Source organism: Cucurbita maxima, unplaced genomic scaffold (assembly GCF_002738345.1).
Source record: "Cucurbita maxima cultivar Rimu unplaced genomic scaffold, Cmax_1.0 Cma_Scf00007, whole genome shotgun sequence".
Lineage (NCBI taxonomy): Eukaryota > Viridiplantae > Streptophyta > Magnoliopsida > Cucurbitales > Cucurbitaceae > Cucurbita > Cucurbita maxima.
In genome coordinates this window covers 2,256,531-2,268,691 of record NW_019272023.1, presented here as the reverse complement: position 1 = coordinate 2,268,691, position 12,161 = coordinate 2,256,531, and the positions used below count along the sequence as shown (strand labels likewise).

At 33.5% G+C, this 12,161-nt stretch overlaps 2 protein-coding genes across 2 annotated transcripts in view; both read right to left on the bottom strand.

Moving 5' to 3' along the window:
* Positions 1–4,145: 4,145 nt before the first annotated feature.
* Positions 4,146–8,723, bottom strand: LOC111481782 (14 kDa zinc-binding protein). The gene is made up of 5 exons (XM_023127375.1): positions 8,560–8,723; positions 6,577–6,634; positions 5,875–5,964; positions 4,538–4,655; positions 4,146–4,442 (listed from the first exon to the last, which is right to left on the bottom strand). The coding sequence occupies exons 1-5, from the start codon at positions 8,694–8,696 to the stop codon at positions 4,375–4,377; spliced, it is 471 nt and encodes a 156-aa protein (XP_022983143.1). The 5' UTR covers positions 8,697–8,723; the 3' UTR covers positions 4,146–4,374.
* A 222-nt stretch (positions 8,724–8,945) lies between these two features.
* LOC111481741 (myb family transcription factor PHL7-like) overlaps positions 8,946–12,161 on the bottom strand; it is a 6,346-nt gene continuing 3,130 nt past the window's right edge. The window contains exons 3-7 of the mRNA XM_023127320.1: positions 10,945–11,021; positions 10,627–10,669; positions 10,463–10,517; positions 10,297–10,366; positions 8,946–9,620 (exon numbers count right to left, since the gene is read on the bottom strand). Of these exons, the coding sequence (XP_022983088.1) occupies positions 9,351–9,620; positions 10,297–10,366; positions 10,463–10,517; positions 10,627–10,669; positions 10,945–11,021 (515 nt within the window). The 3' untranslated portion in view covers positions 8,946–9,350. The remainder of the gene's footprint in view (positions 9,621–10,296; positions 10,367–10,462; positions 10,518–10,626; positions 10,670–10,944; positions 11,022–12,161) is intronic.

Below are 12,161 nucleotides of genomic sequence, written 5' to 3'. Positions count from 1 at the left end.
TGTCAATATATATATATATATATATATATATATATATATATATATATATATATATATATATATATATATATATATATATATATGAATGAATGGTTCATGATTTGAGTTGATGATTTCATATTAGGTATAGAGTTGCAATCATATTGAAATGTATGGGAAGAATTGGATGATGTGACCTATTGCACTCATACCTTACCAAGCTATCACATCACAATATGTTATAAAAATAAGATAATTATAACTTTATTATAAAAATAATAGTAATTACCAATGAAAAGTTCGAGCAGGGTAAAAATTAAAGTTACTATTAATAAAATTACTACTTCTCTCGGGTTAGATTTTAATTTTTTTCTTTAGATATTTGTATTAGCTTACCAAAGTACAATTAAATTAAATTTAAAAATCTGGATTAGTATATTATAGGTTAAATAGTTTATAATTGTTTTTTTTTTTTGTAGAGATTAAAATATTATTTTTTTGAAAATATCTTTCTAAAAAAGAAGAAATTATTTATACATTATTTTTTTTTTAGGGAACATTATCCCTAATATATTTCACAACTATTATTATAGTTTTTAATATTATTTTGTATAGCAATGTGTAACGCTTCCATATTGTAGACCACAAACTACTCATTATTTTATTCATTTTCAATTTCTATATTGAATAAGAAAACCAATTTTTATTTTTCCTTCTCTTTCATTGACAGCTACTTTGCTTTGTTTTTTTTTTTTTAGAAAAAATAAATACGGAATAATTAAATCTTGGATAATCTTTTTCCGTTTGAGGTATATAATATTATTTTAACCTTATTGGGTTATACTCAGATCTATATTGAATTTATGTTTGTATCTTTTCAACTCTGCATTTGTTTTAACTCGTGACAAACTTGAAAAAGAGAAGGGTGAGTGATGGACATTTGGAAAACTCCGACCAATCGGGTGAAATTTTTATTATCTACAAATCAATGATTGTATATCAGATCAATAGTAGTGTAAAATTTTATTGATATAGACTATGTCTTTAATAAGATCCGTAATATAACACATGTTTATGCATTATTTTATAATGATTTTCAAGTTTTTTTTTTTTAATTTCATTTATAAATTTCATATGATGAGTTTTTAAACTTTCAATTTTGGATCTTTAACGTTTTAAAAAAATTGCATACATATTAGACATAAAATTAAAAATTAAAGATTTTTAGATACAAAATTCTTAAGGCGATTTAAAAATTCGCACAAATTACAAAATTATATATATAGTTTCTAATTGGTCTTAGAATTTGATTTTTGATTTTTTTTTTTTTAAGATGTGGAAATCACAGTAAAGAAATTAGAAACAAATTAGTTAGCGGAACGAGGGTAAAAAGGTAAATCTCTATGTTAACACTCTTAGACGAACACGACTCTCCACAATGGTATGATATTGTCCACTTTGAGTATAAGCTCTCATTACTTTGCTTGGCAACCCAAAAGGTCTCATACCAATAGAGACTGTATTCTTAAATTATAAACCCATGATCATTCCCTAAATTAACAGATGTGAGACTTTCATCATCCAACAAACATTACACTGAAACGAAACATTTGGTGTTGGTGGTTAGATTGATTGTGGATTGTACGAACAAAAGATGTTTCAGCACGTGCTTCAATATTTGATATGTCAAGTTGCACGTGCACGTACTTTACTTTAAAGACCTATTTTAATCAACTATTATATTTCCCTCAAATTTCTCTAAATAAATATATTATAATTAACATTCTTTTCTTCACATTTTATATTCCTCCTTTCATAATTTTACTTCAAATTTTATTTCCTTATTGCAAATTATTTTAAAATTTTAAATATTTACAATTAAAAAAAAATCCAAATTCAAATTAGGTTAACCCAATAAATTCCTTTAGAGTTTTTTTTTTTTTTTTTTTTTTTTCCCACAAATTATTGGATGACTCACTATGTCAATCATTATGCTTAACTCACCCCACAAAATAAAATTTAAAAGGTAACTATGTGTTATTAAAAAAAACCTTAAAACCATACTTATAATCCTAATCAATTATTATCCACCATAATTAATATTAATTAACAATTTGAGTTCCAAAAATTAGAGGTATTTATTATTTAATAAAAATGTAATTAAGTTTATTTATCAATCTAAGTACAAAATATTGTCTCTAGTTATATTATATTTTATATTAAGATTTTTTTTTTTCAAATGTTCTATTTTAATTTTTAACAGTCATTTTATTTCTCGACAATGGGGCATACAACTTCATAAGGTTAGTGTACCATCACGTGTACTCATTTCAACATTTTTGTGAACTAATTTTCAAAAAAATGAACGACAAAGATTAAAATAGTTTGTGTAAAGCTTAAGAATTATAACAAATGAAAGCTAAAGAAATCAAAATAGATGAAATTTAGAAGCAAAGACGTAATCAAAGGTGAAAAGAAAATTAAACGTGAATGAACAGAAACTTAAGCCGAACAAACGAGCAATTTTTGTGGAAGAACAATGTACGAACATGGTATGATAATAGAGCCAATAACTAACTATTTCAACACAAAATAGGTGTATGCATGAATTATATGAAGGGTTGTTAGTGCCAAATTTTGATGGGCAAAGAACATGGCTGGTTCTATAAGCAACCAAAAAAGTCTAGTTGGCTTTTGGCTTCCCCTTTTCTTCATTTTCTTCACATTCTTTGAGGATAGGGATGTGACACCAAGGACACCAAGATACCAAGATATGGGAGAATTTTCTTTGTGGAGAGCATATCTTGTTCATAGGAAACAATGAGAATATTTTAGATTTTTTCATTTTTGTGGTCTAAAATTTTAGTGGTCGATATATTTGATATACATGCACGATGTAGTAGAAGAATATTTATTTTCGACGAAAAAAGTACATTAGATCTATGTTTCATTTATGGACATCTGGAGCTACGTGACACAATCGCACTTTTAAAGGCAGCGGACTAGCGATTGTGCGGCACTCACTTTCCAACGACAAGCATGACCGTGACACCACGCACAAGGTTTTTTTAATAGTCCTTTGACTCAACTCTTCATAAAAAATTTCACTCATTACACCACGACATCTTTCTAGACATCCTTAGCTCATCCTTAGCTTTTTGTGATTCATTGTGACATCTTTAATCGTACCTTCTTAAGTTCCTTGACATTTAGCTGTTGTCTTAATGTATTTACACCAAAACGCTACCTAATTCTCTTCACTAGTCATATTTTCACAACAAAACTCTATCTAATACCCTCATGATGGGCCAAAGAACACCTCCTTCCTTTCAATAAACTAGGCATGGATACCATCATCTTTCAAAAGCTAAAATCCAATGAATGAGCATCTTGGAGCATGAGAAATAAGGGGATTCTATGAGAACATCAAGAACAATGTACCTGGAAAGAGTAAGCACATCTTAGACATATTTCCTCAGGCATCAGCTTTTGCAATGCCCTACTGGTCAACCATGTCTTCCACTCCCACCAGTTCATGTCTACATCCCTGCTTACTGAGAATGAACATATTTGTCATAGTTTTTGGAGGATTAAAAGTTACTTATCTTTCAACAAATTCTATTCAACAAATTAAGGTAAGGCAAGCCTTTCTATATCCACATGCACAAACAATAGTTCCTAAAAATTGATACTTGTATCTTAAAAAAATAATGGTCATTTTGATCTTAAGTCCACCCACCTATTGTCCATCTCAATCAATCAATGTAACTTCAATACGTGCACATTCATGCACATTTTAGTACATTGATACTAATTCAAAATCTGTGTCGAGATAATTCACAACTGAGGGACAACAACCAAAAAGAAAAACAGGAACCCTCAAAGTTCAAGAACAAAAGTATATTATATTGGTCCTCAACGATCCCAAACAGTGGTGGGATTAAACCTTAACTCTATGGATAAAATCCTTATTTTCCTTCTTATTTCTGGTAAAACTACTGACCAAATGGCATTTATTTCATGTGTCATCCCAAACAAAATTAGACACTTCAAATCATTTTAAGTTCTTCAAATAACGTCCTTAGAAATTACTTCTTATTACTTTCTTGATTCCAGAATGAAGCCCAATCTTCCTTTAGCTTTACATTATTCTGATACGAACCTGCTTTCTTACTGCCATTGAGACAGAGCCACCGCATACATTACATTGCCATCCATTTTCAATGAGATATTCAAGAAAAACAACAATAGTCACCAAACTTATATCAATTACCATATTCAATGGGATGTTAGAGACCACAAGGGACGAGCAGTAGTTGATAAAGTTGATAAAGTTTTCGAACAGGTAAATGAAAACATTATTAGATGTATTTCAACGTTGAAAAAGTGTCCATCTTAACCTGGGGACCAATTCATTTGTCGTCCCCCCAAAAGGTGAACATGAAGATGATAAACCGATTGGCCTGCGAGAAAATGACAGAATCAAATGCTTGATACTTTTAATAATAAGAGAAGAAATTTGTTATCGAGTGTAAAAGATGGGGATTTGAGTACTAACATCCACTCGGTCCATCATTAATTACGACCCTAAAGCCATCGTCCAGCCCTTCTTGTTTGGCAATGAGCTTGGCAACGTAAAGAAGTTGACCGAGAATCTCTGTGTGCCTATCCTCAGCCTACAAAGCACAAGAAATATACAATGAAAATGCAAATAAAGGACAATAATATCTATGAATGAACAATACAGCCCCTGAGCCAGTGTCTAATAAATATAATAATCCTTTTAGCGTCAATGGATAAGTTTCAACCTCATAACAGCATAAAACTAGAACGGGCCATTAAAATCAACAGTTCAACACAAACACAAATTCCAACTACAAAATTCCTTAACATATAGAGACGCAATTATGTAACGGTTTTAGTGAAGACTGAGAAACATTTCTTAAGTTCTTAAAAGTTTAGCTTCATATATTTTAGATGCCCACTCATTGTAATCCAAAGACCATAATACGCCTTTCAAGTATCAAAAATCTTTGTCATTCGATTTTTTCTTTTTGGTTTTTTCACCATTTCTTTACAATGGCCTTTATCGTTCTTAAGGTGACATTTGAACTCTTATCAAAGTCCAAAAATAATTTTTTTAAAAAACCTACACTTTTTTAGTTTCAAAATTTGACATGAATTTTGAGAATATGATTAGAAAGTAGATAACTAAAAAAAAAAAAAAAAATCTCACTGGTAATAGTGTGCATAATTTTCAAAAACAAAAAACTAAATGGCTACCATATGGGGCCTAATTAATTACAAAAATCTCTTTTACTCATAATAAAATTACTTATGCAGTATTTATTTAAATTGTATTCAATCAATTTCTTTTAAATCTTTACCCACCAACAGGCAAAATTTTGTGGAAAATAATTCACAAGTTCCTCGAGTGTATTTTCCGTAAAATAGAAAATGAAAGTGAGTAACCAAATTCAATTGGTGTGAATAAACTAAATAGTTAAATAAATACATAAAATACTAACATTTCCACAATTACTGTTACAAAATTGATTACATGACTTGATTGAACAACTCAAACTAAGGTTGAATAACTTGAATTGGGACCATCATCTAACTACAGTCATTGAGTAGGGCTGGAAAAGTCCCTAAACTACATCCAAACCAAATAGTAAACACCTCTACTAGAGATTTTCTTACTCTGGTTAGACAATCTAATTGCCACTCAAATTTCTCCACTATAAAGATAAATCTAACTTCTCAATCATTATTCAAGCATATAGTGGATATTTCATATAATAAGATCAAAATGACTTCAAAAATGCAAATGCTAGAAGAACCAAGTCGACGGATGCTTAAAAGCAGAGACTAAAATACCCAGTAAAGAAGTACCTTAGATAATCCAGATAACCCATCCTTAACTTTTGGAATGATTAGAATATGTGTAGGAGCTTGTGGAGATATGTCCCTAAAAGCAAGAACCTGCCATCAGAGTGAAATTGAAACAAAAATTAATAGAACTCACAATGACAGAGCTTAACTTCAATTCCAAGTATTCATCTCATGACACCATCCAAGCAAGATTTATAAAACGAAATGAGCGGTCGTAATTGAAAGGACATTGAAGGATACATAATAAATATACATTAAATCCTTGGGACAAAATTAAGAAACCAAGGAACTGATTTGAAGAAATAATCACAAAAAAATTTAATCAAAAAAGAAAAACGGTCTGTCAATCTTTCAACCCAGCCTTCCATGAATATGTGCCCAAGTGGAGAAAACAAAAGGTCTGTCAATCTTAGTTCAAATAGGGATCCATCAAGTTGGACGAAGGGTACCTTTCCATTACTGAAGAATTTTAAAGAGAGACAAGTCTTTATCAATGCTAGCGTCATATCAATGATGGGTACCAGCATCGTATTTCCACCATGCAATAGTAACAATTTCTCTCTAGAAGTAATATAACAAATTCAGCAAATACATTATTCACAAAATTAATCTAGATAGGCCATTGTCCAAACTTAATATTTCCTTCCCTCTAAAATTCTTTTACATAATAATACAAATTATATAGTAATAATGTAAAGGAACCTTATCATCCTCAAAGACAATCGTAGATGGAATTTCCTTATTAATGATTTTGTCAAATCTGCAAACGTAACAACCCAAAAAAATTAGTTGCAACTTGAAATGGGTTTTCGTGAAATGTAATGATTTTATCAAAGGGGATAAAGAACAAACTCCAAAAGGAAAGAAGTAAAAATAAAAATTGATAGCTACTTCCCTAATATGCAGCAATGAGTACTTATTCGTATAAGAAAAAAAATCCAATTTACTACCTTACTTCGCTTGGTATGTCAAAACCTACAGCTTTCAATTTCATCAATCTCAAACTTAACTAAATTGTGCAATTAATGCCTCTTCAAAACTAAATAAAAAATATAATCATGAACTAACGAATAAATCCAATGAAATTTAACACTAACAAAATATTCAATATCAAACCACAAAAATAGCAATACTGAATAATAAAAATACCAAACTAAGCAACAACCTTAAGTTATTAAAATAGTGCTAAATCTAATGAAAAAATATTAAAATTACAATGGAAAGAATCTCGTAATGACCCGAAGAATCAATTCCAACAACAATAGTATTATCTGGCCAACAAAAGTACTCAAATTGAGCCACAAATCTCCAAGACACAAACACACACACACATTCAAATACTTAATTGATTTATTTAACTTAAGGGCCTAAGTTATTGGACAAGGTATAATTTGAATTTTCCCTGTCAATAATAAACAAAAGATAAACAATATAAACAAATCAAGTACTCCACCTCATGCATATTTGAAGACTTTTGCATGGCCAGATTGACAATTAATTCGTCAGATTGTTTTTTGTATAGTCACTCAAATAATACATTAGCAATTTGTTTTGTTGTAGGAAACTTACATATGACTCATACATCAAGCTTTTCCTTGACGTTGTTCATTGTCCACTTCAAGGTTTTTTTATCCTTATGAACTATAAACATTTAAATATTTGTATGTTCATCATAGTATATCCTTACAGGAAACCAACTAGGAAGATTGTACCTCTTCACAAATTTCATCTACTCTCACAAATTCCAAAGGAAAATCCCAAAATTCTACTTCAATATTACTCATAATCGTAGCAACTATATTTTGTTCATTACTTCCTCAAGTAACTAGTTTCCCTTCAACAAAAGCACACTAAACTAGACACAATGTTTTTCCTATGATGTCTTTGTGTAAGATTCTTGCAAAAAACCTCTCTGTTTGTTGTTTAATGCGGAAAATAAGGATGCAACTTCAAAAAATAGTGGTGAGGCTATCCCAATTTCTTCCATTAAGTATGCAAAACAAGCTTGTCCTTCACTCCCTTCGGGTTTAAATAAATTCTCTTCCTTCCTTGACATTTGTGGTCTTCGGATTCAAGAAATTCCACCATGTTCAGATAGTTTTGCTTAAGAATAGTAAGTTCGGCAGATCAATCAATCCGTTATTTCCTAAGGCACGAAAATGCATATAGTGAAAGCGATCTCCGGCTCTTCATTGGTTGCTCCAAGTTATTGTGTGGGGATTTTTTCATTAAATTTTTAACCACTTCGTCCATTTCTCACCTTCCAAGCAATCAAAAGCAACTAATGCCAAAAAAAAATATTTGTTTCTTTTTTTCTATAATAAGCTACCGCAATTTCGATTACCCTCTCATAGATGTCTCCTTACAGCGATTATTTTCCCCAACATTGAACCCAACTCCCGTCAATTTGTACAGTTCAAAATCTTTAAACATCTTTAAATCTCGCCGTACTCACAGAACCATTAGCCTTCAGCTTTGAGCATACGCTACATGCACTAAACAACCAAAATAATACATAATTATAAGAAGAATCAACAATTCCATTCCCCGATTTCTCAATCGCCATGAAACAATCAAGAACCGATTACCAGCAAATCAAACACACACACAAAAAAGACAAATTAAAGAGTATATAGAACTAAAAACACAGAATGTTGGTTGGCAACGGCGCTTAAAGAAGCTTACATGGTGGGGGAATCAGAGGGAACAGCTGCAAGAGCCGCTTCCTTCTCGGAAGATGCCATGGAAATGGAAAGAGATTGGAAAATGTGGGAGCTTAGAACTGAGAGTCGAGTCCAGTGCTTTATATCTTCATCCACCATCACAGCACTAATTCTTTTTAATCTTCCCGCGAAATCGGCGCTGTTACATGCCACGTTGAAAGCGCCTCTTTCTCTTTTTCTGACAAATCAAAAGCTGCCACGTGGGCTTTTAATTTCTAACTAATTTTCTTTTTCTTTTTTAAAGATTTTAATACTAAATTTATAAACTTTATAATGGTTTTAAAAAAATGGCACCAAAGGAAGGTAAAAAATAAGCACATAAGAATAGAATCCCACCGAAAGGTATAGTTTCTTCATAAACTCATCTCAATCTCCTACAACAGATAATATCATGAGATGATGAGGGTTCTGGACGATCGAACAGCTTAGCGAATACACGACTGATAAAACGGCAGAAAACGAGCGTGTTTTGCTGCAAAGTAGAAACTGCTAATGTAGGAGTATTTCAATAAGGTTTACAAATAGGTTCAATGTGCAAATTTATATACAAAAGTTACAGACATCATCGACGACTTCGCGAAGTCGACAATAACACAGTACTCTGAACCACAAATTGAATTTTAACTTCACAGGTACACACTCGATACAGCTGGTCTGCCTTCTTTCTCCTGAGATTTGATTTTTAACTCTAACGCAAACCCGTCTGGATGTTACTTTTCATACAATTCTCGGTCCTATCGACCACAAATTTATTCAGGTAAGTTCAGATAAATTAATAGATGGAGATGGGGCAGAATCATCTGTCGATCCACAATCAACTCGTTGTTTCTTTCGGGGAGATGACGGTCCTGCGGATGCATCGCCATACGACTCAGACTGGCAAGTCTTTTGCTTATTGTCCTCCTCACCTGAGGGCAACACCTTGGAGTCTTTCAATTCGCCGCCTAATTTATGTTGCTCCTCGATGATCTTCTGCAAGTATTTCGCCTGAGCTTCTATTCTCATTTGTAATTGCCTCTGAACCTGATACGAGATTCAAGCAAACCAAGCTCTTTTTAGGTACTTTCTTGAGCATTTGAGATTCTAATAACATACATAACAACCAAGACGAAGAAATGATATCCCAATCTTTACTTCAAATGCTCAACTTAAATCCAGCAAAACAAAATCATTTGAAATGTAGGATTTTCTAGCACCTAAACGATCAATCATTCTAGGGGAAGCATTTGGTTTATGGGTGTGGGCTGTTCTTTTCTGGGTTGCTTCTAAGCAACACTCTTCTGAACTAATTTCGTGTCGAACTCATCGATGCCTAAATACATTTCACCTCCACCATCTTATGAATTTTTAGCCATCTCAAATTTTAGATCCATTAAAGAACAGACGCTCTAATGACCATGGAGAGGCTGCTTCCTTCCGATAAAGCAAAACGAACAGCAAGATTGTAAGGTGGCAGTAACCTTTTGAGACGACACTCTCTCGCAAATATACACTCATTATATACGTGTTGTTTCCTTGCATTCCCCATCCCCCAAGCCTTTGTCTAGACAATAATCTCACCAACTCCACCCTTCAAAATCTCCGGCTAAAACTCATTTTCTAAAAGTTCTCTTATGAGAGAGTATTTTCCTCTCCAGAAGATATTTCAACACCTTTAATAGGAAAGGGGAAGAGTAATAAATGATAAGGGAGTCCAGACCTCGAGCTGTTCTTGAAGACGTTTCTGAACCTCCATTTGCATCCTCAATGCCTCGTTAATTTGCAGGCCCCTGAAGGATGGAAAATTTAATAGAACGATGTGTCATACAACATACTGGAGTAAAAACAAGTCAAAAGAGGAATTCTAAATACAAATGGATACTCACGAAGAGGAATCTGTTCCAGAGAGACTCTCTAAGCTTCGCTTCTCATCTTTCGAACCTACATGCCAGTAAGGGATGATACAAGTGAAAATCAATACACTCCATAGACAGACAAGAAGTCGTTGCTGAATAAAAGAATGAAAACAATAGTGAACAGACTGTTTTACCATCTGCTGGAGATTCTGGCAAATACTTTGCAAGTCGATACTTCTGAAAGAATAAAAATGCGATCATTTTTTATTTCTTTTTTGGTCATAAACCGAACTTTCATTGAGAAAGAATGAGAGGGATACAAGGGCAACAAAGAAGCCCGACAAAAATAATGGACAAGGAGCCCAAAAGTAACTACAAAAGGGTCTCTCAAATCCAACAAAATCAAACCAAGATCACAATTACAAAAGAGTTCATTAACCGAAGTCCATAACGCGGCAATCACCCTTCAAAGTAGTTGCATCATAGCTGATAAATTCACTAAATGGACGTACCTGTAAATGGCTTTTGACATGATATATGGTAAGACCAGGTACCCCCATCACTCTTAAAACACCTTTAGGAGTTGCCCCTACAAGACAATGGGAAGGAAATATTTTGATAAACTATTTATCATCGTTGAGTAGAAGCACCAACCCTACAAAGAAAATGCATTCAAGCACAAAATTTGAAATGTTCAAATTTCCATCTTACTAAAAATAGATAAAATTGAAAATATCTTACTAATCGTACTTTCAAGCGGTCTAGCAATAGAATTTTTAGAGAGGTTGAGAGATCGGGTGGGAAGGTTTGGGACTCGGTTAGTTTCAATGCCTCCTTGAGGTCTTTTATTTGTAATTACGAGTTTGAACTTATTCTTTTGAATTAGAGGCATTTTCTACAGTTAAGTTCAAACTCCTTTTGTTCGATGTGTCCTTGTGTACTTATCATTTTTTCAATAAAAGCACAGTTTCGTAAATAATAGTAGTAGTAATACATACATACATATATATAAAATAGTCTGTACAGAAAAGGACTGCACATGATGAGGCATGCAACATTTTTTTTTTAACGACAAACAGATATTTTATTGATATGACGAGACATACAAAAAGGTGGAATACCCAAGCAACTGAGGACTACAAAACGCCCGCCAGTTCATCAGGAGATCCTTCTATAATTTGTTCATCAGGAGATCCTTCTATAATTTGTAAAAGGACGGTAGAAACATTTACACCAACCAAGAGCACTAACAACATTCTAAAAAGATTTCAAAGGACGAAACTTGTTGAAGATTCTATTCTTCCTTCACCAAAGAGCCCGCAGAAAAGCTCTGATCCAGGATTACTTTCTCCTTTTTGAAAGGATGGCCAGCCAGGAAAGCACGGAGGAGAATATTGACTTTTTCGTGGATGGCAGTCTGCCAGCCAAAGGAAGCATGGATCTTAAGTCAGAATCTGTTCCATTACAGAATTGAAGACGTCCTTCTGGGATTCAGAGTTTTTCATACACACGAAGCAACATGGAGAGATGGCCAAATTGGGAAGCCTCTTCTGCATAACATTTTGGATAATGTCTCTCTCTCTCCCCCCCCCCCCCCCCCCCCCCCCCCCCCCCCCCCCCCCCCCCCCCCCCCCCCCCCCCCCCCCCCCCCCCCCCCCCCCCCCCCCCCCCCCCCCCCCCCCCCCCCCCCCCCCCCCCCCCCCCCCCCCCCCCCCCCCCCCCCCCCCCC